Source organism: Cajanus cajan, chromosome 5 (genome assembly GCF_000230855.2).
Source record: "Cajanus cajan strain Asha chromosome 5, NIPB_CcT2T_4, whole genome shotgun sequence".
Lineage (NCBI taxonomy): Eukaryota > Viridiplantae > Streptophyta > Magnoliopsida > Fabales > Fabaceae > Cajanus > Cajanus cajan.
Window position 1 is genome coordinate 839,032 of NC_138521.1, and position 13,712 is coordinate 852,743.

Here is a 13,712-nt window from a genome sequence, read left to right on the forward strand (position 1 = left end):
CATTATCAACCCAACGGTTATAACCCTCCACATACCCACGTTAACACCCCACGATTAATGCCCGACGGTTACAATTCCCCACTCCACCTCAACCGTCATAACATGTAAAGTCAATTTTACCCTTTACGTCCTTACACTCCTCAAGGCTGGGGGGCTTGTGTACCGGAAGGACCCTATCGGCCACGTGGATCGGCCACGTGGACCGGCACGTCATGTCCTATCAGATATTGACGCAGCTCAGGTAACATCTCGGCTCGGCCACGTGGATCGGCCACGTGGACCGGCATGACATATACTATCAGATGATACTGCTCAAATACCACTTCGGTCCGACAGGGGACTAAGAACTGTGCTCTTCCCCTATCGGCTCGGCTAGAAGCCGAGAGAGGACGTTTCGGCCGTGTTGTCTCGGCTCGGCCATTAGGTGAACTACTAGAACGACGATTATGATTAGTAAGGATAAGTACATGATTAAAACATAATCAGCTGATTAACATCGTATTACCTAATTTGGTAAATGTCAGAGAAGGCCCACCATGCTCAGGCCCATGTCAGGTATTATAAATAAGTCACACGTAACGAGGTAGGTCACTGTTCATTTTATTACCCTAGAAAATCGTGCATATCCTGACTTGAGCGTTGGAGTGCCTTTTGCAGGTACGTCCCCCCTCCGAAGAATCCACCTAAAGCTCACGTTCGGCCCTCTTACACCCCAGAAGACTACGAGTGTACTCTCAAGCAGGTACAATATTAATTAATGAAACAAATATTAATTAATAAATGAATGAAAGAAATAATTGATGTTATATTATGTTAATTTTAGTGCGGATAAAAAATTGAAAGAAAGTTAACTGATTTAATTATTTGAATGAGAAGAGAGGAAGGTGATGTAAGAAAAAAGAAATAATGAAAAGAGAATTTGAAATGGAAAAGGGCGCGGCTAGTGGGTAGATCTGGAAGTGTCCGTTACGTTAGGTTACAATTTACACCTCTTCGCCCTTCCCAATTCTCCCATTCAAATCCTTTGCCCTAACAAATAACAAATAACAATCTCTTCTCAGCAACCAGGTTAGGTTTTTCTCTTCTTCATCTTGTTGTTGTCTCATCTATCTGAAATCAGTTATTTATTTAGACAGGAACAAACAATGGACAAGTACGAGAAGCTGGAGAAGGTGGGAGAAGGAACCTACGGGAAAGTGTACAAAGCAAGGGAGAAAGCCAGCGGAAAATTGGTGGCGCTGAAGAAAACGCGTCTGGAAATGGACGAAGAAGGGGTACCTCCGACGGCGCTGCGCGAAGTCTCCCTCCTCCAACTCCTCTCCCAGTCCCTCTACATCGTCCGCCTCCTAAACGTGGAACACGTGGACAAGGTCCCCAAGGCCCACGCCGCCTCCTCCAACCCCCAGGCCCACACCAAGCCCATCCTCTACCTCGTCTTCGAATACCTCGACACCGACCTCAAGAAGTTCATCGATTCCCACCGCAAGGGCCCAAACCCTAGGCCTCTTCCCCCCTCCCTCCTCCAGAGCTTCCTCTTTCAGCTCTGCAAGGGCGTCGCCCACTGCCACGGCCATGGAGTCCTCCACCGCGACCTCAAGCCGCAGAATCTTCTCCTCGACCAGCACAAGGGGATTCTCAAGATCGCCGATCTTGGCCTTGGTCGCGCTTTCACCGTTCCTCTCAAGAGCTATACTCATGAGATTGTCACTCTCTGGTACAGGGCCCCTGAGGTTCTCCTTGGCGCCACCCATTACTCCACCGGAGTTGATATCTGGTCCGTTGGCTGCATTTTTGCTGAAATGGTCCGAAGGCAACCTCTCTTTCCTGGCGATTCTGAGTTCCAGCAGCTCATTAACATATTCAAGTATGTCTCTCTTTAAACCTTATATTACTTCTCACATTTCATACTTTGTTTGCTAATTTTTAATTTTAATCCTTCAAGGATGTTGGGGACTCCAACCGAGGAGCAATGGCCGGGAGTTACTTCTCTGCGGGATTGGCATGTTTACCCACGCTGGGAGCCTCAGAGCTTGGCTAGGAATGTGCCCACCTTAGGACCTGACGGACTCGACCTTCTCTCGGTTTGTATTTCTATTTCCTTTCTTAACTCCAATGCTTTATGCTTCTCAATTCAATTCATAGCCCTTTACCTAGTTACACACCACAAACTCCCAACTGATTTGATTAACTAAACGCTTTCCCATGGATGCTCTGTATCTTAACCATCCAACAAAATCAAGAGGACTTTGACAGCCTGTCACATGTAGCTGTAGCTGTTCTGATGCATTTTTATCTCAATGTATCTTTCCTCGGCTAAATCAGTAACGGGATGATAATCACTCAATCATGCATTGTTGCATATCTTAGGCTGTCATGTAATCTTAAATGAAGTATTAATCTAGAGTTATGCTAATTTTGGGTTATGTACTTGTGTAATACAATAATATCTTCTCTCCATTTTTTGGGATTTGGGGGTACAGTACACAAAGAAAATCACTAGATGCATATGTAAAGAAAAAGGATGGCATGGTTTTTACTTTCTAGTCCTATAAAAAGGGATAGAAGGAGTTCATGAAAAATAATTAATGTCATTGAAAGATTATTTTTAGATTGAGAGTTGATTGGAGTTTGTTATACACCATATACTTGAATTAGTTTTTAGACTGAGCCCAATTATATACCCTATGCTTTAAATAACTACCTTCACTTTCCCCGTATTCAACAATATATTTTTTTTGACCTGCAGAAAATGCTTAGGTATAATCCTTCTGAGAGAATATCTGCCAAGGCGGCACTTGATCATCCCTACTTCGACAGTCTTGACAAGTCTCAATTTTAGTTGTGCCTCTAAGTCAAAAGGTTTTGTGCAGGAAGTGTCTGTTAAGCAGTGTTATAATAGCAGTCTATGAAAATTAATTCATGGATGGAGTTCAAAGATATGTCACTTTTTTTGTGTTAAATTTCGTCATCATCTTGGTGATATGAACAGTCCACTCTTTAGGTCAGTTCATGATTACCATAGTCTCTGTAGGACCCGTGAAGAACTTAATGCTCCTCAAAAGTTGTATTTTCTGTTGAAATGGAAAGGGATAGTCTATGACTATGTTTTTAACTATGATAGTGCATAATATTTTATCATTTAAGGCTGGTTGAATTTTCAGTTGAAATTGAAAGGGATAGTCCATGACTATGCTATTAGTGCATAATATTTTGTTGTTTTAGGTTAGTCGTTAGTAATATCAATTTAGAATATGGCTTTGTGGTTTTCAAATGACCATCTTTATGGTTTTCTGTTTATGCAATTTGTCGGTGTCCTACTAAGGAGATCGCCCGATTTCAACAAAGAAAGCCAAAATTTAAGGTTAGGCAGTAAACATCAACACCAATATTTATGGACAACTTGACCTTTTTTCAGATGTTATTGTCGATCCTCATTTGAGTAACTCATTTTCTACAGGTAAATTCTTATTTTTAATGTTAGAGGGTGTGCGCCTTTAGTGTTTGATTGTATGATTTTTTTACTTTAATCGGACATTTTAAAATGTATATTTTTAGTCTTTTGTATACAAAACGATAGATTTAAATAATGAAGGGAAAACGTTAAAATAAGAATTTTGTAAAACCAGGAAGTAAAATGACATGTTATAATTATAAAGAGAAGGTATACATACTATTTGTGATTTCAAGCACATTGGTGAGGTATGATATGCCGTTTGTGTGGAGAATTATTATTGTTTTTTAATCTGAAATAATTTAATTTTATGAGGTATTTGAATTAAAAAAAATGTCATATCGTTATTTCTTATGTACAGTCTTTTTACTTGGGATTAGTTAAATAGTATTCCATGTTAATTTTAGGAACGATAATTAATACAATATAGGAATATCTGGGCTAGTGTTATTGTTTTAAGAGGAAAAAGCGTTGTGTTCAGATTCATACTTATTATGAGTAGTAATTATAATATTTATTAATAAATTGATAATTGATATTGATAATTGATAATTTCTTACATATTAGGGTTTATACTTAAAATTACCCATATTTAATTAAATAAATTTTCTGTTTCAATATTAAAATTAAAATACGAAGTTTTCTTATAATTGTAATATGTATGAATAATGGTATTCGATATATACTACATTATTACTTAATTACTGGAGCTTTCACTTATTTTTATAAACTTTTGGGGGTGGGGGGTAATTATTAAGTTTTAACTTTGGTAATATTTTATAATACAAATGCATTCACATCTCTTGGGAAGAGATTTAAGAGTGAAAGTATTATGTGTTTAATAAAAGAAAATTTTTTTTTGGGCACTATTCTTAAATGTTAATTTATTAATAAAAATTTTAAAATTTTATTCTCTCTAAATACGGGGAAATTTAACAAGTTAAGGTTATTAATTAATCTTTTGATTTTTTTTAGCACATTATTTTAATTATGTTACTAACTGTAACATGTCATAACCTTTTTCAATGTTATTGATATCACTAAAAATATTAATATTATTGTCATTATTATTATTGTCATTAAGATGGTTATGATTATTATTGTCAATAGTGTATGTTGTTTTTTTTCATTTATTCATTTTTTAATTAAGAATATTTTTGAAAATATAATTTATTTTTTTGAAATATTTGACCCGAATTTGAAAAAAGAATATTTGACTTTAAAATTTAAATCATCAAATGGTTGTCCCACAATTCTTCAGTGCTGTGCCATCTCCTATAACAACTTCATTGTCTGACGGTACGATTGGTGCTTCAGTTTAGCACCATTGGCTAAAAATAACCCCAAAGTAGTATGAAATTAACAACCATCAAATCTTACACATGTTAATTCGTAAAGAATGCTAAAACTTGATAAACAAAACATGTAATGATCTAATTTTAAGAGAAAATAAGATAATTGCATAATGAAAATGTATACAATTTGAAGTAAACAAGACAATAATCAAGTACAAAACACGTTAAAAGATTTTTGTTAATTTGTAAGCATAACCAATGATTATGAAATCGAGTGATGTTGCATAAAATTTGTTAAAAGTAACCATATAATTATTATTATTTAAAATGTTAACTAATAATTAACTACATTTTATAAATTTTTCTAAGAACTTCTGTTTTAGGATTGAGACTTCAAAAAAAAAAAAAAAACTTTAGTTAAAAACAAATTCCTGTATACTAAACGCCAAATTAGTGAACAAGACCTTGTTACAAGTATCCGTTTGGTCCGGGTTTAATTGTGATGCTAGTTGGTTTATACGCAAGTAAAAACAACATTGTTTCTTTTGGAAATTGTAATGATCAATGGAGGGGCAATTCTTCACAAAGCCGCAGACCAACAAACAGAACATTGTAATCTGCCTTGTTGATAAAATTAAGATATACATGTAGCTTCCTTACTTATAAAGTGCAACATTACAATATCTTTTATATCAAGGTAATGAATCCATTTACAATTCAAACCTTCCTTTGTTCCATAACTTAAACTTTAAAATACATTGATAAATAAAGGTAAACCCTCATAAATGTCAAATGACACTCTTGATGCTATTAATTCTTTATATGGCAAATATAGTTATGTATATGTGGTCCGAATAGACAAATGAAAAGAACTGGAAGGTTTTGCTGAGGCTATTGCTCAAGTCTTGAATGGCATATATTATGTCAAAATTCCCTATTCTAGAGAAACTGCATTGCTCCTCAGCAAATCCCACTTTGGACTATTTGGTATCATATATTACCCTTTGGTTCCTTTGCAGATAATTCCCAATAACGGCAGTGTCATATGCATCAGAAAGACTTGCAATGGCCAAGCAAACTTGAGAACCATCCTCTTTCACCATATAGAATATGGCACTTGCATCCACATTCAGCTCAACATTATCCTCAAAATGCATACTTATGTTAGGTATGCTCACTTTCTCATACCCTGTGAGATTGAAACAAGTATCCAAAATTGAAAACACTGGTGCTGAAGGGAAACCATAACTGTTTCAAGAACTCTGCCTTCAAAGCCTTGTACACAGGTGAGGGCAGTCTTGTGATGACTGTGCCAGAATCAATTAAAATCCCACCACTGCCAAAGCCTGGAGCCTGCAAAGCCACACCACCAACATCCATGCCAGTGAGATTAAGAATATAGAAGTTGGAAAGCTGAGGATTTGGAAGCATCCTTGTGTATGAAATGGGAGTAACATTTTTGAAAACTGAAGACTCATTACCCATAACTAATGACCCTGAAGCACCAGCTTCTGTTGTTGGTAAACAGTATGAAAAAACTCCTCCAAATGTTGCATTAGTTTGAGATACCAATGAGAGTATACTTCTTCCCAAGCCCATAAGACCAGATACTCCTCCAAATAGACCCTTGTTGTTCCTACCACAACCAAACACAAAATTACTCACTAAAACACCTCCAAAACTAAGGCTTTCAACGCCTAGGTCACCAATAGTATAGGATCCATCACCATAGTTAACCACATAGTTACAAGTTGAAGGATTGTTTTCACATGTTCCTGTGTTTCCTGCGGCAAGTTGAAGAGACTAGCAGGTTGATGAATTGCATGAAACTGATTGATAGGAAGAGGAGGTTGAAGGCTTAAACACAGGTCCTTGTTGATTATAACATGTCATGCATGGCTCATATTGGACCCATGTTAACTCGCTTCCAGTGTCAATTATCACAGTCATATTCTGTTTATCTATTCCCATAGTCACAATGTAGTTTAAGGTTTGCAAGTTGATACCAGAAGCTAATGGAATTTGGGTTTGTGAAGCTTCTACGTTATGGCTAGAGGATATTTTTCATATCCTGTTTTGAATTGAACGAACGTGAAGTTCATCTAATGTTAACTGCTTCTGAAGCCTTCTATTCCAATCAATTTTCTTCTCTGTGCAGTGTCCTCTGTCCTTCATTTCCATTATAATAGCACCTTTCTCCCTTCCTGAGAATTCACATTCAAAGGGATTTCAATTCTGAACTAATAAAGTTATAAAACCACAGGGTCTTAAGTTTTTAATTTGAAGCAGAATTTATTAATAAAAAATAATATAATCCAAAGTGATATTAAAGTCAAGATATGCTTTGTCAAAGGTAGCAAATCTCTTCTTTAAGACTTTGACAAAGAAAAGAGAGACCGATGATAGTTTTTATTTTTATTTTTATTTTTATTTTTACTTAGATTCTAACAGTAAAAAGAAGAGTAGTTTTCATTAAGGAGTATTAGATCCAAAGTGAAATATGGCATAAAGCTTAGAAAAACAAAACCTATGAACTTCTCATTCCCTCTAAACTCACTCGATTCTGGGAGGAGACAACCCTGGGTATTGTTTCTTCTGCAGCATTTGCACGTTGAACATCTTCTTCATTTCAAAAGAATGCACTCCATTTGCATTGATGAGGCAAAGAGAAACAAGGAACAGAAAGAATGGCAACATTGCAGTAGCCATTACTGGGGATGATGCTGAGGAATTGTAAAGTATGACAAATTAGAAAAAAAAAGTGTTGGAAAAGTTTAAGGGAGAAGAAACATTGAGAAGAAGAGAGAGAGAGAGGAGCGTTGAAGTTGAAGGGTTGATGGAGGAGATTCTGTTTTGTGAAGTGTATTTTGGCATGAGAACGAAAGAGGAAGTGGTGGCTTTTAGACCCCACTTGTGCATGAGGAATTATTGGAGTTTCACGTGCATATTCTCATATGGTGGTGGTGGTTAAGTGGGTCGAGGGACTTCGGATTTTCAATCATCATATTGGTGTCTTAAGCCCTTTCAGATAAGACTCAGTCCCCTCCAAGCGTTACAACTTTTCCACTCAACATGAGAGACACAAACCACATAATTTACGTTAAAATATATATATTTTTTCATTTAAGGGATTCAGATTTTTTTTTCGTTAACTAGGAATTTAATTTTTTGTAAATTGGAAAACTATAATTAACAGATTTATGGGCAAAAGTTACTTTATTTTTATTTTTTAACTTTTTTACTCTGTAATTGATAACTATGTATTTCGTGCTCAATTTCGTATATTAATAATATATATGAAAAGATTCTTTTTAAACTCTAATTTGGTACCAGAGCTAGATAATATCGAATGTATGAGCAAATTCGATTATGGAGGTGTTGAAACTAATATGAGTAAGTTTATTATCAAATTACCACTTTCAGCTTGTGTTGTTATTTTTTGACCTAACTATTGTGTATTTAAGGAAATCAAAATAAAGTAGGCAGTTGACTATGGTACTAGACATGATTGATTATATTACTTGAAATTGGAGTCACATAATTCAACTCAATCACACCAAGCATTTACAGTGGACAAATATGAAGAAAAAGGAAGTAAATATGAGATTTGGCTATGACATTGACATTTGGGACATGTTTCCTTTGGATACCTTAGAAAATCGTTTCTTAGATTATTTACAAAATATAATGTTTCATGTTTTAAGTGTGTTGTTTACGAACTTGCAAAGAGTCATTGTATCTAATTTCATTAAGCTATATAAAAGTAAATTTTTTTTATGATTATACATTCTAATGTTTGGAGTCCATCCAAGGTGGCCACCATAGGTGAATCGCATTGATTTGTTACATTTAGTGATGATTGCACTAGAATGACTTAGATGTGTTTGATGAAGTCAAAAAGTGAAGTAAATTTGTTGTTTCAAAGGTTTAGCAAACTTATTTATACTCAATGAGGTGTAAAGGTGTGGATTCTATGTAGTGATATGAGGTGAATATTTAAGTTATGAATTTCAACGATACTAGGATATGTAAAAGGAATTATTCACCAAACAACTTGTCCTAACACACTCTAATAGAATGCAATATGTGAAAGAAAGAATCGTTATTTGTTGGAAGTTGTTCATGCTTTATTGGCATAAACACATATGTCATTATCTTATTTGGGAGAAACAATTACCTTTGTTGTATATTTGATTAATTGAGTTCCCTCCAACATTATTGTTTTTCAAACATCATTGCATGCCTTTACTAGAAGCAATTACTACACCAATTGTCCCAAATTTGACTCCTCGTATATTTGGTTGTGTAGCATATGTTCATCTTCATAAGCATCGACATAACAAACTAGTTCTTAGAGCATTACAATTTATCTTTCTTAAATATGCTACTCATCAAAAGGTATATAGATATTATCATCCTCCAACTCAACAAATGTATATTACCTTGGATGTTGTTTTCCATGAAGACTCCATGTATTTTTCCTTTGAGCTAGATCTTTTAGGGGAGCAACACAAGGAAGTTTTGACTCTAGATAATGATATGAATGTATTGAGGAAATAAGACTATCTAAAGAAGTGGGAGGTAGTAGTGGAAATGATGATCAAGAAATGGAAGTAATAAGTTCACCACCATCGGAGGAACATGTAACTTCTCAAGAAATCGTCGTATCAAACCAATCGTTGGCTGATGATGCTCTTGATTTAGTAGTTGAATTGTCCAAAAAATAACTACTACCATGATACAATAGAGGTATCCCTAAGCTCACTTATGAACCTAAAATTTCCTACAAGGTTAGATATCCAATGAGCCATTATGTGTCTAATCATTGTTTGTCAAAATCAAATCATTCATTTAAAAATAAATTATCTATTGTATCTATTCCTAACAATGTACAAGAAGCCCTAATGAATCCAAGGTGGAAAGAAGTTATGAATGAGGAGATAAAGTCCTTGTTGGAAAATAATATATGGGAATTTGTTGATTATCCATCAAACAAGATAATAATTGGATGATGATGGGTTTATACAATTAAGTAAAAAGCAAATGGTATGATTGGGGGCTTTAAAGTAAGACTAGTGGCCAAGGGGTACCTAAACTTATGGAATCAATTATACAAAAATGTTTGCACCAGTAACTAAAATCAACACAATAAAGTGTGAGTGTATATCCTGACGCTGATTGGGCTAGATCTATAGATGACAGAAGATCTACTTCAGGTTACTTTACCTTTGTTGGAGGTAACCTTGTCACATGGAGAAGTTAAAAAACAAAGTGTTGTTGCATGTTCAAGTGCAAAAGCTAAACTTAGAGGGTTGACCCTTGGGCTATATGAAGCACGATGGCTAAGATGTCTCTTGTTAGATTTGAGTTATTCACTTGAGCAATCAATTCAATTGTATTGTGACAATAAGATTGCATGTGATATAATTGATAACCCAATTCAACATGATCATACCAAACATGTAGAAGTAGTCAGATTCTTCATCAAGGAGAAATTAGACAAGAAGATATTGGAGTTACCAAGGATATGATCATAGACTCAATTGACAGATATCTTGACTAAAGTAGTTTTATCTCAAGTGTTCTCAAAGGCTTTAAGCAAGTTGGGCATGTGGGACATCTATGTACCAACTTGAGAGGGAGTGATGAAATATTTTTTTTTCTTAATTTAAGGGATTAAAAAATTTCCTTTAAACTTGAAATTTAATATTCTGTAAATTAAGAAACTATAATTAGCATATTTGTGGAAAAAATCATTTTTTTTTTCAACTTTCTCACTCTATTATTGAGGACTATATATTTAATGCACAATTTCATACAATAATAATATATAAAAATATTCTTCTTAAACTTTCACTACTTATACATTTAACTTTCATTAAAAATATAAAGGGCATGCACAAGTTAATTTTAATGTGTAAAAGAAACTCAATTTATGTTCTAGTATTTATGAAAAAAAATTATCCAAACATGACCCTAGTGTGTGCTGGCAAATGTCAATGTCTCATACTATGTCTTTGTTGAATCTCAAGGACATGACATGTTCCAATGTCTACTTGCTGGCATTATTCGTTTTCTACTAGAAAACTAAAAAATGGACAGCGTAATCAGTTTTGAGAAAACGATACGTGAAAAAGTTCCACTCCAAACCAATCCAATTAGTGTCATTTCCTCTGGATTTTATAGTAAAATTTGACCTCTTTGTTGTTCCGAGACATAGGCATTTGCAACTCAAAACGAGGTTTAATTTTCTACCTTTATGCGTTCCAACAAAAACAATTGAATATTGGTATGGTATCATTGCATACTCTAGCATGATTGTCTTCTTTCTCCATAAAATACTGTGGTATTTTTTATCATACACAAGACATACCAGTATGTTGTTGGAGCAGGCCATGTTTTTGAGATTCACCAAACATGCTTTCAAAATAAATAAATTGTTGAGGTGTTAACCAACAAAGGGTTGGTCTAATTAGTAAAGAGTAAGTTCATATATGTGAAATTTGATTTTTGTTGTTGATATAAGAATTCTATTGGTAGTTCGTGGATGATCTAAATACTTTTGAGTACTTTTCAAGTCTGAAGACATATTATAATCTTGATGAGTTCTTAAAGCCTAATTCATTTAAATTTTTTTAATACTCGCATAAAATGTATTAAAGGGCAATACACCTAAAACTCTATTCGAAGTATAGCACCACCAAGTATAATTAGTTTAGTTAAAGAGTTTGCTTCATTTTCTAGTGATTTAGATAAATAAATAATATCGTATTTAGTAGTGGGTGAATATAATAAAACAAGTTTAGTGATTTAGATCAATAAGTTATATCATATTTAGTGAGTTCTGGTAATGATCATACATAAAACATGTTTGAATTCCTATAATAAGTACTCCAAAGTGATAGGCAATATTATTCTGGTATAGGCGCATGTAATTCTGTTAATATCTTTTGATTTATTCGTGCTTATAGTAAATCCAAATGTGAAATAAATGTTGAGATTTCTTATTGATTCACTGTATCGTAATCAAATATAGATTGATTTGCTACATTAGCTAGTTTTCAGGGATTGTCTTAATTATATGAATTAACTTAATTATAGGGATTTGATTGTGTTTCAGAGATATATCCTCTCTGCTATTACTGTATATAAAATCATTCTCTGTGATAATAAAAATCAAGCTTGAAAACCTTTTTTCACAATATGGCATCACGAGCCCTCTTTTTTTTTTTTTTTTCCAGCTTGCTCCATCATTTTCTTAACCTTTTTTTTAATACCCATAAGATGTCTTCACCCAAATCATCTGGGTCTACATCGACTCCTGTCATTATTCAATCTGAAAGTGCCTTCAATGCTGGCATCATTCTTACCGAAACAAATTACGACATATGGTCGCAAATCATGGAAATGCATATTGCAGAGAAGGAGAAACTCTCATATATTCGAGACAAGGAGAAAGAACCTGCGGTGCAAGATCCTGATTATGAAAAATGGTATGCAGAGAATCAAAAGGTGAATAGGTGGTTGTTATTATCCATGAGCCCAGAAATCATGAAGCGTTACTTACGCTTAGCCACTGCGCGTGAAATTTGGAAGGCATTATCTAATGCATTCTATGATGGAAGTGATGAGTTACAAGTTTATACTTTAAATCAAAAAGCCTTTACTGCCAAACAAAGTGGTAGGCCTCTCTCGGAGTATTATGGAGAACTGGTAGAAATTTTCCAGGAATTGGATCATCGTGATAAGGTTGTCATGAAAGATCCTGAAGATGTCACAACTTACAAGAAATCAATTGGACGGCTAAGGGTGCATATATTCCTTGCTGGATTAGATAGTGAGTTTGAACAAATTCGTGGAGAGATCTTACGCAAAGAACCTATCCCAGAGTTGGAGAACTCTTATGCATTGATTCGTCGAGAGGCAATGCGTCAAGCAAGTTGGAAAGGCGAATTTGAAAGTTCTAATAGCACAGCCATGATAGCTCGTAACCGAAATTGGCAAGGTCAAACAAAAGGAAATCACTCTAAAGCCAACTCAAATTTTAAATGCACACACTGCAATCAGCAAGGACACACTAAGAGTCGTTGTTTTGAACTTAATGGCTATCCAGAGTGGTGGGATCACAACCGGGATCAACGAAGAAAGAATCCAACCACAGCTGTTGTTGAGGCAAAGATCATAGATGATGCCTCTAAGGAGTCCAGTGCATTGATTCAGGTGATTCAGGTGCCACCGATCATATGACTTTTGATTCTAGACAAATTTCATCCATGAAACCATCCTCAAAAGAATTGATTTCCACTGCTAATGGTAACACAACCTCTGTTATTGGCAAAGGATCCTTAACTCTTACTAATAATTTGACTTTGGATTCTATTTTAGTTGTTCCATCCCTTGAGTATAACCTTTTGTCTGTTTCTCAAATCACTACAGCTTTAAATTGTGTTGTTATATTTTGGCCTAATTTTTGTGTGTTTAAGGACATTCAGACCAAACAGACGATTGGTTATGGTGTTAAACGAGGAAGATTATACTACTTGGACTTGGGGTCAAAAGATTCTAGGAAGTTAGAAAGTGCTTTGGTGGTGAACAGTGCTACCAATCAAAAGGAGGAAGCTGAAATGTGGCTATGGCATCGTCGCCTGGGACATGCTTCATTTGGTTATTTAAAAAAATTGTTTCCTTTATTATTTGCAAAGTTTGATGTCTCTGTTTTTCATTGTGATGTATGTGAACAAGCAAAAAGTCATCGTGTACCTTTCCCACTCAGTTTGAATAAAAGTCTTGTTCCTTTTATGCTTATACACTCGGATGTTTAGGGTCCTGCTAAGATTTCTACTTTAAGGGGATCACGTTGGTTTGTTACTTTCATAGATGATTGTACAAGGATGACTTGGTTATGGTTAATGAAATCCAAAGGAGAAGTGAATTTGATATTTCAAAAATTTCACAAAATGATTGAA

General features: G+C 34.8%; 2 protein-coding genes and 1 pseudogene across 4 annotated transcripts; 2 read left to right on the forward strand and 1 right to left on the reverse strand.

Moving 5' to 3' along the window:
- The first annotated feature begins 926 nt into the window (after positions 1–926).
- Positions 927–3,147, forward strand: LOC109816995 (cyclin-dependent kinase B1-1). Of its 2 annotated transcripts, none has more exons than XM_020382185.3 (4): positions 927–1,068; positions 1,133–1,864; positions 1,943–2,081; positions 2,747–3,147. In XM_020382185.3, exons 2-4 carry the CDS (start codon positions 1,146–1,148, stop codon positions 2,837–2,839), a joined length of 951 nt encoding a protein of 316 aa, XP_020237774.1. In that variant the 5' UTR covers positions 927–1,068; positions 1,133–1,145; the 3' UTR covers positions 2,840–3,147. The 2 variants fall into 2 exon arrangements, with proteins under 2 accessions (XP_020237774.1, XP_020237775.1); XM_020382186.3 differs by having other exon boundaries at positions 931–1,068; positions 1,137–1,864.
- A 2,063-nt stretch (positions 3,148–5,210) lies between these two features.
- Positions 5,211–8,480, reverse strand: LOC109816999 (aspartyl protease family protein At5g10770-like; annotated as a pseudogene). The gene is made up of 2 exons (XR_014433807.1): positions 7,304–8,480; positions 5,211–6,950 (listed from the first exon to the last, which is right to left on the reverse strand). The product of XR_014433807.1 is annotated as an aspartyl protease family protein At5g10770-like (transcript).
- Positions 8,481–12,030: 3,550 nt separating this feature from the next.
- LOC145957687 (uncharacterized) lies at positions 12,031–12,993 on the forward strand. The gene has a single exon (XM_083074104.1). The coding sequence runs from the start codon at positions 12,031–12,033 to the stop codon at positions 12,991–12,993; it is 963 nt and encodes a 320-aa protein (XP_082930230.1).
- Positions 12,994–13,712: the final 719 nt, after the last annotated feature.

Bases quoted from the DNA above. Each gene is read 5' to 3' on its own strand.
- LOC109816995 (XM_020382185.3), top strand. From the start codon at position 1,146: ATGGACAAGTACGAGAAGCTGGAGAAGGTGGGAGAAGGAACCTACGGG. The intron at 1,865-1,942 runs GTATGTCTCTCT...TAATCCTTCAAG, and splicing joins CAGCTCATTAACATATTCAA to GATGTTGGGGACTCCAACCG. The intron at 2,082-2,746 runs GTTTGTATTTCT...TTTGACCTGCAG, and splicing joins ACGGACTCGACCTTCTCTCG to AAAATGCTTAGGTATAATCC.
- LOC145957687 (XM_083074104.1), top strand. From the start codon at position 12,031: ATGTCTTCACCCAAATCATCTGGGTCTACATCGACTCCTGTCATTATT.